The sequence below is a fragment of the Canis lupus genome, chromosome 16 (assembly GCF_003254725.2).
Source record: "Canis lupus dingo isolate Sandy chromosome 16, ASM325472v2, whole genome shotgun sequence".
Lineage (NCBI taxonomy): Eukaryota > Metazoa > Chordata > Mammalia > Carnivora > Canidae > Canis > Canis lupus.
The window spans coordinates 37535740-37554387 of NC_064258.1; the positions used below are offsets into that span (position 1 = coordinate 37535740).

Below are 18648 nucleotides of genomic sequence, written 5' to 3' on the forward strand. Positions count from 1 at the left end.
GCCCAGACGGGCAAACTGCTGCTCTAATGGGAACTGTGTATACACAGCAAAGGTAATTACTTTGGGCTACAGCTGCCAACATGATTTAGCAAACTCCCTGCCTGCAAAGGACTGATCATCCCCTGGAGAATGGGCCCAAATTCATTGCAACTGCACAGACCTACCTGAGCTTCCCCTGCCACAGGCTCTTTGAGGTCTTTTGTAATTTGCATTCCTTAGGCAAATGGAATTTAAATTCCTTAGGCAAATTTCATCCTGATGGAACACCAAGATGACATGCATGCCGTGATCTCATTGTTGAGGATTTCTGCTTTACAATCATTAATGTATGCTCCGACAGGCAGGTGAGGTAAAGCATTTGGGCCAAATCCCACCTTGCTTTCAGGAAAGCTCCTTTACCTTTCAGTAGCCCTTGCTCTTCAAAGCACCTTTTCACCGAGATCTTGTACTTTCTGGTGTGCTTTTGTTTTGGGAAGGGCATAATGAAATATTGCAGAAAGTCACAAGACTGGGGATTGGCTCTTGGGCAGCAAGTTAAGACACCTGTAGGTAGATGTTCCCCTTGTATCCCTGGGGCCATGTGACATCAGAGGGGCTGGGCAGGTTGCAATCAGAGCACATATCTAATTGTTCTGCGTGTGCACATGGAGCAGAGTCCATCCTGTTCCACAGGGAGGCCTAAGAGGAGTCTCCATACATTTCAGATCATATATTCAATTTGCAAACAGAACTGTAAGTTCTTTCAGGCATTAACTTCAAGCTAAACTTTGCCTCATATTTATTTTTACCTGCGTAATATCACTGTAAGCATCTCAGTAATAGGGATAATTTGAGACCTGGATTAATGTGATTATTTTGCTATGAACCTTCGTTTTCCTAGAGTTCTCAATTCTGATGCTATGGCCATGTGGATTGGCTGCTGTGATGATAAATTTACCTCCTAAATGAGAGGTGGTTGAGGCAGTGGACCTGGGCTGGAGTCTGGCTCCTTCTTCTGGCTCTGGGTACTGTCATTTGTCACTACCTCTAAGGTATATCCTTATTTTTGAACAATACTTACCCTTTATGGGGTACATGTGAAGCTTAAGTTTGACAGAAATAAAGACCCATGAATGGTGCTATAAAAATTCTTAGTTTTATATTAAGAATATAAAACCTCTATAGCCTTTGTTTCTGTTCTCTCTCTCTTTCTCTCTCTCTCTCTCTCTCTCACACACACACACACACACACACACACACACTCACCTCTAACTAGTGATGTTAGAAAGCACTGATTTGGATTATCTTCCTTAATGTTTCTTTAGTTTTTACTCTTCCAAAATCTCACTTGTCTCCATCAGCTCTGAAAAAAAAAAATCAGTTAAAAAAACATCTGATTTTGTTAGAATTTTCCAAGTTATTCTATTTAAAATTGGTAAGCAAGATACTTTGAGTGTAACTCCCTTGAGTTTTGCTCAATTAAGATCTTCAGCCACCCCTCCTGAATGCATAGGAGCCTGTCCTCAGTCTGTAAGAAGCAAACCATTTCTGTTAGTGAGCAGATTTTAGTTCTGCGATGGCAGGGTGAGGACATTTCGCTCATTGCTGTGCCTTCAGTACTGAACACTGTGTGAGATAAATAGTAGATGCTGAATAATTTACTCGATGAGTGGAAGAAGGAAATGGGTAGTGTGTCAAAAGCCAACTGAATCTACAGTGGTGTCCATAAGGATGTCTCCTCTAACCTGATAACCTCCTGCAGCCTGTCAAACAACGAAAGCAGTAGGTATTTCAGGCTTAAGACGTATGTTTTCATCTTTATTCTATTTAGTCCTGAGGAAACCAGATCTGAAGGTAGAGGGGGAAAAAAAAAAAAAAAAAAGCTTTGGTCTCTGTGTGTCTTTTTAAGAATTATGTTTGGTTTTTCCCCTACCCTATCCCCAGAGTGAGTCAAAATAAAATCTCTTCTAAAATGAGTATCAGTTTCTGAGAAACAAGATCGATTGAAACTCCATCACAAAGAACTCTTTAGATATACAGCATCCATGTGTCTTCACCAATTTAAACTTTTAAGATTCCATTAGGTTTAACAACGTCCACTGTCTGCAATCTCAAAACGGGCAGTGATACACGGAAGTGAGGGCTTCCAGCAGATGGCATCCTGGGTTCTCTTCTTTTTTCAAATAACAGAAACTAATTCAATGAGTTCCATTTAGCAAATAATAAATTTATTAGATGCCTACAAGTACAAAACACGGAAAGCTGCTGTAGGGATTATAAAGATGTGTAGGAGAAGAGCCCTGCCCTCAGAGAGCGTACAATCTAGGTGATTAGTCACAATTAGTGAGTTGCGGCAATATCACTCTAGGTAACTCACACAGAGTTCTTGGAACATTCACATCCTTTGAATTCTTCGGTTGTCAAACTTTAAGGAATCCTTTCCACAGGAAAGCTGGACGGTGGGAAAGAGACCTTTCGTGGAATGAAATGGTGACCTTGGCTTTGCTTATGAGCATCTTTCTCTTGTTGGCTCCTTAGTCTTCTAACTTTCTCAGCATCGTTTCCCAACGACCTTTGTTAGGAGAGAGTCTCCATGCTTCCTGAACCTTCACCAGGGTTTCCTGTTTGTTTAGTGAGTGGCTCAGTGGCAGTTTGGCCTTGGAATGATTTGCAGTCCGATTTTTCCTTCAGCAAATCTGATTTTCATCTTAGTTGATGCTAGAATGATATGCTTTGCAATCTATGGTTTTAAGGGTAGGAGTGAGATGCAATACACAGGAAAGCAGGCCAGACCTTTCCCTTTAAACATTTAATAGTGCACTTACGGATTATATTCTGTACAGATATAGAGCAAGTTATAAACCTCTTCATTTATTTTTTTTTCACTTAGACTGTTTTCATGTAAAGTGTATTTACATTAGGAAAAAAAAAAGCCTTGAGGTACAAAACCCAAAAGAATATCTGAGGTATAAATACAAGTATATTTTAAATAATAATTTTTATCATGCTTTATCTATATTTGAAAGCACAGTGGACATGTGTACATGTTTATCTTAATAGAATGGTATATACAACATACAATCTTACAAATCTGAAAGCTATTAAAATTGAATATACAAGTATATCTTCATGAGGAACACTGATAACCAAAATACTCAAATTTTAAAACTCTAATCTTCCCTCTGCTGCAAATTCTTCAAAGAACCTTTGAAATAACACTGACAATGGTAACTAAATTATAACAAAATAAAAATCCTTCTTACAGCTCTCATTCATACATTATTCACTTTTTGATCCATACAAAATAAATTCACTAATACTGTCTCTTGAGTCAATCTCTAGGGTTACAGTAAAACCTGTACAAAGACCACCTACCCTTCCAAAAAACTCTGCTGATGCTTTCTGTTTTTTTTTTCTCCTACGATAACTATTTTTCTTTACCACTAAAATATAGTCCAAGGGCATCATTATAAAGGAAAAGAAAAAGAAATGTAGGGAAAAAAAAAGCAAAAAAAAGAAAAAAGTTGCAAAACCAGAAAAACTATTTGCTGAAAAGGACAAATCAAACAACTATGTATGTGCAGCTTCCAGAAACACTGTGGATAACAACAATCAACACTTGTCAAATTTTAATACTTGGGTTAAATTTACAGGGATTTCCTTGGGACACACATAGTTTCCTGTTTTCAGTGTGTCTTCCAGAGTTCTGGTTATAAACACGACAATGCAAAGAATTCCAACAGGTAAGAAGTTCTGAGGCTTGATTCAGGAATAAATGTTAGAGTGTTCAGTTGTTACATCTTGACTTAAAAAACAGACACAAAAACCCCAAATAAAACTATGCTTCTGAGCTAGTGAGGGCTGGGGGCGGGTGGGTGATTTCTTCCTTGAACTAATCTATACTGGTTAAAAACTATATCACTATTTGCAACCCGGTCTAACGACATGCTGTGTTTGAGAAGGGGTTGGAATCAACCTACTACAATTACTTTTAAGGAAAGAGGAGGTTGGTTTAAAAAAAAAAAGGAATGTGCTTAATAACTTGGAAAAAAATAAGTGAACAAGGATGTTGGGTCCCCTTTCTGGATGGGTCCATGGGCAGTCAGATATCCCAGGTTAAACTGAACCTGACGCATCAAAATCCTTCTTGGAGGCGTCTCAGTGTGCCAGACACTGCGTTCCAACTTATACAACTATGCCATTCAACCAGCAACAAACACACATACACACACTCCTCTGTGCAAACCTTTCTTTGCTCATCTCAGTGAGAAACAGGTCAAAGAGTACCAACTATTCCAGTGGATACACAGTCCCTCAACACGCTGCAAATAAAATGACATAGGTACACATACACCAGTATCACAAGAGAATGAAGTATCTTCATTATTTTCTGTAATGTATTTATAGCTTTGCTTCTCAGAAGCAATTTGAATAAGAATACTTTTTTTTTTTTTTTTCGTGCACAGTCTTATATATTCCAGTCAAGGCCTAAAATCTAGACCTTCAACAAACAGGAAGCAGCTTTAAAAACGTCTTCAATTGCTAGTTGATCCCCACACTCTAAATTAGTTTTCTTTGTTTCAGGACTAGACTCAGAATCCACTCTTTCAAGGACCGGCATGGGCTTCCAGAAACAAACATCCAGATGGCAGATGTGGCCGCTTAGCTTCAGGAATCACCTAGATTTGGTGTCTTTGGTTTCGGTGTTCTGATTGCTGAAAGAGTCTCGGATCTTCACAACTTCAGCTGCACACAGATGTCCGAAAGATTTTGTGTACCACTCTGGCATGTGGCCCCTACAATGGAAAGGAAAAGCAGGAGGGGTTCTTTAGATTGGAAAGCACTGCAATAAGCCGGAGAGGGTTCTGAAGACACTTTCATTTCTTGATCCAGAAGCCATGGAAGTAAAGACTATTACTCCAATTATTCCCAGGTAACCTCGTGGCACATCCATTATATGTCTGGAATGCGAAGTTTCTCAAGGAAACTGTACTGAGTTCAGATTTTGAGTGCATTGTTCAGGGAAAGCTTTAGCATAGAGAACAAAGATAGATCACATAGAGAGTTGAAAATGTACCCAGATGCCAAGATTTCAAATGAGAATGTAATCACTTTGGAAAGTTTGAAGAGGTTCGTGTTTTTGTCTATACTACTGAATTTCATGAGTTTTCTGATATGAACCCACATTCATCAATGACACAGGGTGCAGGCCTGATTAATTACTAAAAGGGCATGTTATATATTCAAATACCTTTGACTATAAAATGTGAATCGTCCACTTGGCTAGCTCAAACTCTCATTTCCTATGGCTATGAACTCACGGCAGGAGCAGTACATTCATATTGCTTTAGTGCCACTTTCTCTAAGGGATCAGAATTAGGAAGCAATTTCCACAGTACCAAGAAACATGAAGGTGTTCCTTTATAAAGACTGCTCTTTAGAGAGCAGACAAGATACAATGATGTGTTCATTTAGGCCATTCTCTGTATCAGACAAAAAGTCTCATCTTCTTCATGACCCCTCACCACGGCAAAAAATCAGAATCAGAACCTACCTTAAGTCAGCTCTGCACATGTAGGTGAGTTTAGATTTCCCTGATCCACAGGGTTCGATCAGATACCTGGAGAGGAGCACATTGACTCTCACCCCCACCACAGGTGCCCGGTCGTGATCCACAGAGGTGAGTAAAAGGGCACATGCCCCCTTTGGTAAATTAGTCCTCCATGTTCTGTAGAAACAAAACCAGAGGCAAAGGATGGAATTTCCTGGAAGCCAAGTTTCAAATGGGTCCTGCTGTCAGAAGAGACAGCTGAGGGGCAGGATGAGTTCCTCTCCTGTGTGACCCAGTCCTGGATAGATGGCATCTTCTGAACTATTGTCCAAGGGCTCTTGAATGACAAGCAACTCCATCCAGAGCCATTAGAGTGGGGATATATTCACACATCAGTTCTTTGAAAGAGAACTAGTACCAAGGGTGAATGAAAACCATTTTTACCTTTCACAAATGTATTATAGCACATAGACATCCAGTTGAGTATTGCTCTGTTGGAAAGCTCTGGACTAATGATGTGCCATTTCCTCAAAGATTTTTGGAATTCCTCTTTCAATAATGTCTCCAGAGTATTTATGAATTACATATAGTTCAGCTTTAACCACAGCTCACTTGGGACTTAAATGTTATTTCCTGGTTTATGCATTCACTAGCTGTTTCTAGCAAGAAAATCTGTCCTAGAAGGGGCAAGAATCTGCTACCGACGAGCATATTCAATTGGATGTGCCTCTAATTCTTTATTTTCTTAAATCTTTAAAAAAGTTTTTATTTATTTATTTGAAAGAGCATAAGAGAGCATGAGCAGGAATAATGCAGAGGAAGAGGAACAAGCAGGCTCTGCATTGAGCACAGAGCCTGAGGTGGGGCTCGATCTCTTGACCTGGAGATCATGACCTGAGTCAAAATCAAGCCAGATGCTTAACAAACTGAGCCACTCTGATGTCCCAAGTGTGCTTCTATTTCTGAGTTTGATTCCAAAAGCGTTCAAACTATTTTCAGGGATGAACACACTGCTGGAATATACAGAGATATGTTTTCCCTATTTGGAAGGGTTCGATATTATGTCAGAGGCATACCTTCTATTTTACATAATTTTACTATCTTGGCACATTCAGTGATAGCAGGCTCATCCTTGCTACTGTTAATCCATTTGGAAGCTCTCACCTCAAAACAACGTAGTCCCGAGCGGGATGGGGCGCCATACTGTTTTGGACATACTGGTAGATTTCAGTTTGGCTGTCTAGAATTTCAATCACTTTTGAATCTAACAGGTCTACATCCCAGAGGTGCTGCTCTTTAAGTAGGCGCTTTAGGATTTCCTCAGGCATTGCAGGGACTTCAATGGTCGACCGCCAAAGCCTCAGAGGTGGTCCTTCGCTCACCTGAAAAGAGGATATATTTTTCAGTGCCCAGACAATTCACAAATATATTTTGAAGGCAAATTGCCAGCTGTATTTATGGTCATGTGTTTAGAGGCTAATTATTACCTATATGCTGGTGTCCCCAAATATATTCAAGAACAGGCTAGACAGCCTTTTGACCAATTTTCTGGTCAAAATTACGAACATCTATTTTCTTGGGACCCATGTAAGGGTCAATGCAATAAAGGAAGATCATTTATTTGCATCTTAAAGCCTGCATGGCCATCCAGATGCTCTGTTTATTTATTTGTTTGTTTATTTTAAAAGTTTTATTTATTTATTCATGAGAGACACACAGAGAGAGGCAGAGACACAGGCAGAGGGAGAAGCAGGCTCCATGCAGGGAGCCTGACATGGGACTCAATCCGGGGTGGGTCTCCAGGATCTCACCCTGGGCTGAAGGCAGGCACTAAACTGCTGAGCCACCAGGGCTGCCCTGTTTATTTTTTTTCAAGGTGGTAAAGACAGGATCAAGCAATACTATCAAGCTAAGCTTTATCAGCAAAGCACAAAGACCGTCCCTGTCCTCAAGGGGCTTTTAATCCTAACAAGTTCATTTCTCCCAAGTAATCCTCACTTATTAAAGGGCCAAGAGAAGAATGGCTGAGATTAGAGGAGACATAAGGGGATTCTGGTCAAATTATGGAAAAATCTAAGCATGTTATAAAATGTCCTAAAGCCAATACCTCTCGTAAAACATTCCAGGGAAGTATAGTGGGATTCTGTGGAACTAAAGGATTTCATTAGATGATCTGATCCCTACAACTGGCATGAGGTGATTATTCCTTGCTGAACTGGCTTCCACTTTTAACTGGGGAACTGAATCATCTGGCTGCCCAGGTCTACAAGGAACAAAGGGAAGGTGACAGATCCCTGTGGGAAACTATGTTGCCACAGGGTCTCACCTCTGATGAACCTGAATCCTGACCATGGGAACTGAGTCGGCTGACCACAGGGACAAGACTTACCTTCTTGTAGGACAGCTCAGCTTGCTCCGATGTAGAGTAGCTGACCCAGCCTTTAAACTTCTCCTTGACCTCTTTAAACAGGCTATCCACACAGTCCTGGAGGAAGTGCTGGTAGTCAGCAGACTCATCATTACGCAGGCGTCCTAATGCTTCTAGAGTGAGGGGCTTCAGCTCCTGTTCCGTGTAGGAATTCCGACATCGACTCATTTCCTCAGGAACCTGTTGGGGAAACAAGAAACAAAAAGGAGGTGAGTGTGCTCATCAGTGGAAGTCACAGCACAGGGGCCAGATACTGGGTTCTCAGGGCAGTGCGAGCACTCCAACTACTCTGCTTCTAGCTTCTAGTAGACAGAGGAGTGGGCCTGCCGATCTCACCTGGTATCATGAAGATACAAAGAGATCACCTTCAAAGTATCTAAATGAGCCTGTCCTCATGTCAGGTATTCTCCTTGGAAAGTCCCAGGAGAAGGGTAAATGACTAACATAGGGCTTACGTGGATGAGGACAGGCTTCTCAGATACAGAATTTATTTCAGAGAATTTGTCACTTTTGCTTTTTAAGTACAGGGATATGGAGATAGGCAAATGTCACTCAACACAGTAACTCTTATGCACTTATACATTATAAATAAATACGATGTTCTTAGAAAAGGAAAAAAAAGACATTCACGAGCTATGTATATAATCTCCAGCTGTGGAAAGATCTTTTGGTATCATGTGAACAAGCACATGTGCCTAAGATTTTTGTCCCAGTTATTTACATTATCCTTAACAAATGACAAAGTTCCCCAACTCCTTACCTGGAAAAGCTTCTTGCATTCAGCAATCATATGGGCCAGACCCTGAGTGGCAGCAAGGTTTTCATTCAAATCTTTCTGATCTGGTTTGCCCAAACTTTGTTTTCTTTGCATTACCCTAGGCAGAAGAAATAACAGAGGGGAAAAGATTCAAATATTTATGTTTTTAATTAATGTTTTATTGTAGGAAATCCAAAGGAGAGAAAGAAAAAAAATCTATTTTACCGGAGCCTATTTGTTACTAAGAGGTTCAGGAGAGCTTTATGTTGGTCAGTAAAATTCCTCAGTTTTATCAGCAAAGCACAAAAACCACGAAAGGGACTGTTTTCAGATGGAGGCTATTTAAAGCCATCACGTAAAACAGGTTCCTATTTAAATAGGGCAGCTTGGAAGGTATATCTACGTTGGTGGGATGAAAGAAAGGCAGCTTCCAGGGGGTGCGTGCAGAGGAGGCACTGTATGTCATGGTAAATAGTGTCACTATTCTTCACAGTTTAAATAAAATCCCCTCCTGAAGGTGAGGGGACCGTCTATTGTCTCTTAGAGGTTTTGTCTTAATCTTATCTGATCTCTCTCTTTGGTCATCTCAAGCACCCGTCCTATTGAAGTTGGAATGCCTCAGTTCACAGAGTACTAGATTAGAAGATATTTCAAGTATTGTAGGGCCTTCAGAAGCAAAGCCAACTTCAACTAGCACCATAGGCCTTGGCCTGTAGCTAAGGAATATTTGAGCCCAGCAAATGAATCAGCTGGGTGGGTCTGATGCATGGGGTTAAGTCCAGTTAGTAGCTCCTTTGTTAACTACTCTGCTGTGAGGCTCTTACAGTAAGCGTCTGTGAAATGCTCTCATCAGTAAGCCCCAACTGGCCCTGCCATTTTCCCCTGGTCAGAGGTGGGCAAGTTACTTATTAAACGGACCCTCTCTCCAGTCTCACTTTCCTGCCAGGATCTTCACCTCCTGTGATTGTTAGGAGGATTAAATGAGAGAATGAATGTCAAGGGCGTAGTCCTGTGGTTGGGTCAGAATGAGTGCTGAGCAAATATCAGCCTTTGATATTTCCAGGCCCTGTGACTTCTTCAGCCACTCCCAGCTTGTATACATCCAAGGAGAAACTTTGCACACAATTGGCTTAGGCCAGGTCCGAGCTTTGAGGCTCAACGTTATCCTTACTTCTCTTACAGCCAGCTGACTGACTACCTTATGACTTCTGGCACAGGCTGGGGGCTTGGCTTCCCTGGCCCTGCAGAAGCCAGGACAGCAAGGAACTTATTCCTTATTCCCACCTTGTTTTTTAGGGCAGAAAATGTGCATGATTTTGGGCTGGCAGAAGGTTTGATGGCAATGTCATGGAGGGTGCTGGGGAGGACAAAGGCAAACACTTGCCAAGATAAAGCACATATTCAACTCTCTCCCTCAAAACGTGGTTGCCACTAGATTGTCTACAAAGTCACACCCCCAGGGGTGAGAAGAAAGGAGCAAAGTCCCAGGGTGGTGTTAAGGAAGGAGGCAGACTTCTTTTTGCTTAACTCAGGTGTGAATCCAAGAAAAAAAGAGGGACAACCGTGACGCCAAGGTCTGAAGAACGGAGCACACACATGCACACCTCGTCTGACCCGTACCTTGGAGAAGAATTCTCTCTCTTCAGGGTGTTGAGATGGAAAAGGGAAGGTGCTAAGCACACGGCCAGGTTGGTGGGAGTCATCTGGTTTTCTTTTACGGCTGCTGTGACATCGCTCAAGAAATAAAGAAGTGTCTGTAGGACCTCTCGGTTCTCATCAGGCAGGAGCATAATGGCGGCCTTCATGGCCTGCAGGCGCTGGTCCTTGGGCACACCTGTACAACACGAGCATTTCCCCCATCAACTCAGTGCTTTTCCACGCACATTGTGAGGAAACGTCCCAAAGCAAACACCCAGCCCCAGCGACCTCAACCCAGTACTGAACAAGCACTTGCAGAAAGTGTACTTGAGGTTAATATGGAAGAAATTAGGGACCGCCACCAGCGTCACTACCCTCAAGTATTTCCTGCCTGTGGAGGAGGTAAAAATGTTTCAACACCCACCATGCCAATATCCTCCTAAATCCACCTCGGACTGCAACTGCAGATATGATGCAGAATTCGTTTTTCTTTCCTAAGTATTTTTTTTAGAAATCCCCCGTTTACCATTTTCAATGACTGAAAACATTATACATGTTTATACCTTGATCAGTGTCAGATACTATCTTAATTAAGATATGTACAAAGGCATAAAAACTTTCTTAAGCTTTACACAAGATGTTCAGTATCTCTGGGGACTTTCCATAATTCTAACAGATCTGCTTATTCGTAAAATGCAGAAAGGAAGCTGCTAAAATATTCAATTGAAACAACAGATATTTTTACTAGGAATTTCTTGAAGTTTTGGAAAGCATGCTGAGAGACTATTATAAAAATATATGCTTGAGAAATAAGCCAGTAAAATAACATACATGCAGAAAATGCTGGGCTCAACCTTCGGGCCTCCTTTACGAGGCAAATCTGTCTTTTAAGAGGCATGTGGTGGAAAAATCAAGTCACCCAAGTGCAGCTCCATAGGACAAACCGATTAAAACAGCTCCATGGTTACAATACCTAACAAATACCGTAGTGGGGAAAATGTGACCTGTGTTTTCATAAAATCTGAAAGGATGAAACAAATAATGAAATAATCCAGACCAGCTCCATTTCTCATAAAATACAGTCCATTGCGCTGGTTTAAAGACAATTTGAGCACAGAGAGAAGCTGCTTTTATATTACACTTCTGTAACACCACGCTGAGCCAAGAAAAACATGGGGCTGTAAAAGCTATAATCCTGATCTTGATCATTAATTTAGACAACTGTTTGCTTGAAGCTTTACTTAAAAGTGAGAAGGGCATGAGTATTGTTTTCCCAAGTATTTCTGGCAGAAGCTGAGATGAATAACAGAAAAAGATTATTTATTCATTTCACAGCAAGATAAAACACACAGACACCTGTGAAGTTTTAAACACAACAGGCCGTGCTAGAGAGAAGGTATCTGCTCTTCTAAGCATCTTAGATCACTGTTCTAGAAGCAAACAACAGAGCAAGAGCCTGGATCAGAAGGTAGGAATATGCGGGCGCCTGGGTGGCTCAGTTGGTTGGTTAAGCATCCGGCTCTTGACTTCAGCTCAGGTCATGATCTCAGGGACTGGAGATGGGAGCCCCACATCTCAGGTTCCATGCTGGTCATGGAGCCAGCTTATGATTCTTTCTCTCTCCCTCTGGAACCTCCACTCTCCAGAAAAGAATGTACACATGTGTAATTCCTCTAGTAATTAGAGAATGACGATAAGGGAAGTTTATTTTTGCGTTATTCAACAGGTATACAGAAACCTGTTTCACAAGCATGGAGAAAAGGAAGAAACTGATGACTTATGTTTCCAAGAGGTCATCGCATGGGTCCAAACGAATGGCATTAAAGGAAGCCACAGGTTTCAGCTGGTCCCACTTTTTCCCAAGGCCAATGATGTTAAGATCAAAGAACACTTACACTGGTAGATCTGCAGAAAGGTTTCTGAGAGTTTGTTCGTCATTAGCGGCTCAGGAAGGTCTCGAAAATACTGCTTCAACATGTCTGCTACATCATAAGCAGATTGTCCCTCATAGTTGACACAATCTATGGCACTTTCATTCATCTGGCGCAGAGCCTGAATTCGGGATTTGACGCCTGATTTTCTGAAGAGCCCAACCTGTCAGAAGAAAGACATTTTCAGGATAGAAGCAACATTTTCTACAAAATTATAAAAAGAGGCATGAATCTGAGGTCTCACAATTTGGTGGGACCTGCAAGCAGCGGTTCTCACCTGATCCAAACAGTGGTTGCGGAGGTAGCGCATGGCCTGCTGAATGCTCTGGGGCAGGGGCTGTCCTGTGCGCTGCACATTGACTGTCAGAGGGACCCCGAATACATTCCGGTCCTTGTAGTCTGGAACCTTGATCCTTTTCATGAACTTGGGCACAGCCCTATTTAATGAATAGTAGGGTGGGGGATGGGAAGGATGTTTATTTGTCTGTATACTCTTATCCATCTTTGTAGGTAAACCCTGTGGGCTTTAGATCTGTGCTGGTAAGGTGGCTATTTAAAGTTAAATAAAATTATAAATTTGTGTTAGTCATAGTTCAAGCACTCCAGTAGCTACCATATGAGCAAATATAGAACATATACACCATTACAGACAGTTCCATAGGACAGTGCTATTCTGGATGTTCTGAGAGTTGGGGCTCCGAAGCCCAGTAACATTTTCTCTATTGGGGATTCTCCTTCCACTATTAACTCTGAGAACTGAGTCTATATTCTTAAGGGAGCTGTTGGGCTTCCTAACAAAATGGCAGCATTGGAAGGAACAACATTCAAGATCCTACTTAGGCACTTTGGACAGAATTTGAAAAACATGTTCCCACTTGTCCTGTAAATAGATAAGAATGATTTCTAAGTTTTTGATGAGATTCAAAGTATTTAGGGTATAAAAGAATTGTGTAATGCTGGATGAGAAAACAGAAAATACATGATGTTGGTACAACATAATGAGAACCAACTCCAAGGCTCAACAGAGGGGGGCCAAGCTAATGACCTGAAGTCAAAATAAATTCTCCTGCTGATGACCCTGGAGAGCATAACATCTTTAGGTTTCTAAAAGAAGATGGAAAAGAACAATGAAGGTTTTGTGAGCCTACCCCAGGCTCCCTGGAGTCCTAAAACCAGGTCCAGCCCCAGCAGTATGTGGAACAGCAGGAAACCAATGTCATGCATTTAATGCTGTCAGGCAGAAATTTCAGCTCTACAAGTGACCTCTCTAAATGGGACAAGAAAGGGCGAGGCCAAACAGGAAAATAACTTTGTGTAGAATCTCTCTCCTGTTCCATGGATCCCACAATGTGAGGCTTTTACATTTGGTTTTGACTCACTGGAAAAACTGACCAAAACTCAAGAAGTATTACGGACTTTCAGATTCTTGAGGGTTTTGGTGGGAAGGGGGTGGGCAACTTCGAAATGAGAATGTAAAATATGCACTTTTAAATAGCCAGCAGGGAAAATATGACTCTCAGCACAGAGGAACACTGCAGAAGATAGCCTGCTTTGACTTCTGAGCGCTCACCAGCAGCCACGACACGTTACTGTTTATAGCTCTACGAAAGGTAAGACTGAAGTGCAGAGCCAAATGTGTATTTCCATACAGTTAAGTATATGGTATCATGGCAATGAGTGTGCATAATACTCGCTTTGTCGAGGGGGGAGAAAGCCCAGCGGCGGAATGTGCAAAGAACACATTACGATCTCCACCGAGAATCCGAAGCATGTGGGGATAAACCGGTCAATACTTATTTCTGTCATTCAGAACAAACAACTTCTGTATTTAGCAAGGCTCACATAATAACAGCCTTTGAACGGGAGGTGCTTTGATGCTGAAGTTAAACTCATAGAGTCCTGAGGAGAGGGGGAGCTGGAGAGAAAAAGAACATTTCCGCTGCTTTGCCGACTCTCCTGGGCACCTCTGGTTTGCTCCAGAGTGCCACTAAGGAAACAGCCTGCTTCTTTGATTTGTACTAAAAAGCAGAGGTTGTGGGGATCCCTGGGTTGCTCAGTGGTTTAGCTCCTGCCTTCAGCTCAGGGCGTGATCCTAGAGACCCAGGATCGAGTCCCACATCGGGCTCCCTGCATGGAGCCTTCTTCTCCCTCTGCCTGTGTCTCTGCTCCCCCCCTCTGTTTCTCATGAATAAATAAATAAAATCTTTTTTTTTTTTTTTTTTTTTAAAAGCAGAGGTTGTGCAACTGGGATGAAACACTCATATGAGTGAAAGGCTTAAGGATAGCCTGCTGACACTGTGAAATGCACTTGGATGTCAATCTGGAGATAGTTCTCTGCTTTGCACTGACAGCAGAAAAAGTAAGATACGCACACATTAGGTCACATCCGTGACCCATCCAGCCTAATGGTCTCCAGCTCATGTTATACACACCAAGAGCCGTATCTTTTAAAGTAATTATGGACAGTTCATCTGATGAATTTTACCTTAGTGTATATTTTAGCCTACAATACATAGAGCAGGGGCAGCTGGGTGGCTCAGTGGTTGAGCATCTGCCTTAGGCTCAGGTGTTGATCCCAGGGTTCTGGGATGGAGTCCCGCATCGGGCTCCCCACAGGGAGTCTGCCTCTCCCTCTGCCTGTCTCTGCCTCTCTCTCTGTGTCTCTCATGAATAAATAAAATCTTAAAAAAAAAATTTACAACAGTGAATTCCCTTATATTTATTATTCACACTCTGAGAGCCTTTTTTTAGAAATAACATAACTTCAATTTTCTAGGACAGGTAGATTTTTTGAGTGATGCTTCAAATATTTACAAATATTTACATCAAAAATGATTTTTAAAAGCATATAGAAAGAGCATTGTAAGGCCAGGACTGTACATCAGACATGTCAAAGTTGGTCTCAACATCCTATGATCTGAACAAAATTTTTCTTTCCTTCCTTCCATAAGTATGATTGGATACTGTACATATATTTACCTAGCTTCTTTCCTTCCTTCTTTCCTTCCTTCCTTCACTCCTTCCTTCCTGATTTATTTGAGAGAGAGAGAGAGAGAGAGAAAGAGAGTGCGAGGGAGAGCAGAGGGAGAGGGAAAGAGAATCTCAAGCAGTCTCCCTGTTGAGTGCAGAACCCAATGTAGGGCTCAATCTCACAAACTGGAGATCATGACCTGAGCCAAAATCAAGAGTCAGATGCTTAACTGACTGAATCACCCAGGCGCCCCTGGTGGGCTTTGTCTATCATTGGGAAGGAGGCCTCTAAACAGTGTGATGGAACAGCAATGGATTTTTACACCAACAACCAGCAATTTGATACCTGAGAGCTGAAACTCACTCAACCAATCCCCTTGCTTATTTCCTAAAGTTAGACTAGCTTGAGCAGTATCAAATATAGCCTCAAGAATGCAGAAATTACATCAGGATGATAGTCTAAAGGTATAATAAAGGATAGAACTGTCATATACCCAGTATTGGAACAGCATCAAGGAGGGGACCCAAACTATTGCCAATAGCTTACTGAGCACAGTAAATCCTTACCAGCTAAAACCATGCTTATTAGAGGGTGTGTATTTCTCCAGCAGGGCAGTTAACTTTAGGAGCGAGTATTTCTGCAGCAGGTTCATCTGGGCCACAGACTGGCAGTTGATCTGCAGGGATACAGAGTTTAAGCTCGGCCGATGGGAGCTCTGGAAACTGTGCCATCTCAGCCTGTGCCTGCAGGAGAAGAGCAGGGGAGGGAGTGAGTACAAGGACTTTTCAACAGGTAGATGCAAAATCAGCAGTGGCTGCTCACTGGAACAGAGAGGACTCGACTTTCATTCCATTCTTTTCCTCCCCCCGCTGTGGTAAAATACACATTATATACATGATCATCTTAACTGCTGCTAAGTGTACAGCTCAGGGGCATTAAGTACCCCCACCCCCTTGTGCAACCATCACCACCAATCATCCATAAGACCTACCTCCTCTTCCCAAACTGAAACTCTATACCCAGAAACAATATCCATGGTTTTGGATGTTGGGATCTTCTGGTCTATCACTTTTCTTTGGGACCCACAGGGCTATGAATGCCAGATGTGACCCATTCCACCCCCCTACCCACCCCCAAGAGCAGAAGCAGTCCCTTTCCTGGTCTCCTTCCCCTATCTCCAGACAGAAGCAAAGTGCTCACCTGTTGGACCTTGTCAGGGAGGCCCCAACCCCAGAATCCCTCCTCTCCGGGATGTCTGAGGGCTCTTCGGGTTCATTCAGTGAGTTGCCCGTACTGTCTAGGTCACTGGGCGTGGCTCGGTCGTTGTCCACATCCAGGTGTATCTGTTTGGGAGAGGAGGGGCATGGAGAGACCGAGTCCAGGGCTGAGTCAGAGTCCCCCTCGTCTGAAAACTTCTCGGACCACTGGTTGACTATCCTTTGCATCCCCTTCACATGGTAGAGGATGTCATCCAGCTCGGGGAAGATGTCCTCGTTCTCCAGGTCGGCCAGGTCCCCTGAACTGGAATAGAGGATGGAGCCTGGCACGTTGTCATAGATACTCAGGCGGCTGCTCATGGAACTGGAGGAATTGCGCCTCTTGAGCTCCTTGGGGCTGTCACTGCTGTTTTCCCTCCTCAGGCTGATGTGGCCGGGGCCGTGGAAGCTTCCAGTCCTCCAGTTGACAGAGCTGTTATTCCCTGAGGGAGGGAAACTGCCATTGGAGAGGGCCTTGGGGAAAGTGCCAGGCTTGTGATCTTCTGGGATGTAGAACACTGTGTCCTCTGGGTAGCTCTCGCGGTTCTTACAGTTCTGCTCCATAACGTTGTTGAACGTGGACTGATTGAACGGGTCAAAGCCCTCTAAGTACATGCCCACCCGCTTGTTGCAGGCACTGAGGCTCCGAGTCCTGGTGACCGGGCTGGGCGTGCTCACGGCGCTGCTGGTCTCCGACTGGCTGCTGCTGCTGCTGGTCTGCGTGGAGTTGGAGACGCTCCGCTTGCGCACGGCCGGCACGTTGATGCGGTTGCCGTTGAGCGCGGAGATCTCCACACAGTTGAGCTGCTTCAGCTTCTCCTCGTCCATCCCCTCCTGCAGGATGGGCCCGCTGATGATCAGCCCCAGCTTGGAAGGCGCCTTGTGCTTGCTGTGGGGCGAGCCCCTGAGCTTCAGGCTCTCCATGCGCTTCAGCAGGCTGCGCGTCTTGGACTTGGCGTTCTTCTCTTGGCCTTTCATGCTGAAGCTGAAGCTGGACAGTTCCTTGGGAGAGGGCAGGCTGCAGAAGGAGTCGTCGTTGCCCACGAAGTGGCCGGAGGAGCAGACGCTGATGACCGAGTTGGTCCGGGGCGTTGCCGCGTCCCCCGCGTGGGGCGCGTGCACGGGGAGACTGCCGGTGCTGCTGAGGCTGAGGACCGAAGCCACCTCCTGGCGCTCGCTGAGCTCTGTCAGCATGCTTTCGTGGCTCGCCGCGGTCTTCAGGGGGGCCTCGGCGGGCGCCCCGGGGGCTGGGTCCAGCTTTGAAGAAAAGACATCAAACTCCTCCAGCCGTGACCACCTCTTGCTGTCTCTCTGGAAGGTCCACTTGCCGCTTATTGCACAAGGCTCGTCCTCATCCGAATCCTCACTCTGCAAAAACAGAATGGAGGCATTCGGTCATCGCTGGGACTGGCGGAGGGCAGGGAGCAGGAGGAGGGTGGGGAAGAGGAGGATGGCGGGGAACAGGAGGATGGCAGAGAGCAGGAGGGTGGGAGGAGGAGGACGGTGGGGAGGAGGACTGTGGGGAGAAGGAGAGTGGGGACCAGGAGGAGGGTGGGGAGAGGAGGTCAGGGAACAGGAGGAGGGTGGGGGAGGAGGTGGTCAGAGAGGAGGAATATGGCTGGGAGGAGGAATATGGCGGGGAGCAGGAGGATGGTGGGGAGCATGAGGATGCTGGGAGGAGGGGGACAGTGGGGAGGAGGAGGCCGGTAGGAGGAGGAGGAGGCCAGGGAGGAAGAGGAGAGTGGGGAGCAGGAGGAGGGTGGGGGGAGGAGGAGGACAGTGAGCAGAAGGATGGTGGGGAGGAGGAGGAGGGTGGGGAGGAGGATGGTGGGGAGGAGGAGGGTGGGGAGGAGGAGGAGGGTGGGGAGCAGGAGGATGGTGGGGAGGAGGAGGGTGGGAGCAGGAGGATAGTGGGGGGGCAGGAAGGAGGAGGAGGAGGGTCGGGAGCAGGTGGATGGCTGGGAGGAGGAGTTGGGCTGCAGGGAGCAGGAGGATGGCGGGGAGGAGGAAGACAGGCAGGAGGAGGGCGATGGGGAGGAGGAGGAGGGCCGGGAGGAGGAGGAGGAGGGCAGGGAGCAGGACATGACCTGGGGGCCGGAGGCACAGGACCCAGCTCATCTTATGCCATCAGTGTCAA

At 44.4% G+C, this 18648-nt stretch overlaps 1 protein-coding gene across 9 annotated transcripts in view; it reads right to left on the reverse strand.

The window, feature by feature from the left end:
- Positions 1–2185: 2185 nt before the first annotated feature.
- DLC1 (DLC1 Rho GTPase activating protein) overlaps positions 2186–18648 on the reverse strand; it is a 493459-nt gene continuing 476996 nt past the window's right edge. For all 9 annotated transcript variants that reach the window (XM_025475287.3, XM_049094618.1, XM_025475382.3 and 6 more), the window contains 10 exons: positions 16456–17879; positions 15822–15998; positions 12562–12721; positions 12249–12447; positions 10336–10549; positions 8719–8833; positions 7920–8138; positions 6695–6912; positions 5534–5707; positions 2186–4775 (listed from right to left, as the gene is read on the reverse strand). In XM_025475287.3, coding sequence (XP_025331072.1) covers positions 4655–4775; positions 5534–5707; positions 6695–6912; positions 7920–8138; positions 8719–8833; positions 10336–10549; positions 12249–12447; positions 12562–12721; positions 15822–15998; positions 16456–17879 — 3021 coding nt within the window. In that variant the 3' untranslated portion in view covers positions 2186–4654. The remainder of the gene's footprint in view (positions 4776–5533; positions 5708–6694; positions 6913–7919; positions 8139–8718; positions 8834–10335; positions 10550–12248; positions 12448–12561; positions 12722–15821; positions 15999–16455; positions 17880–18648) is intronic.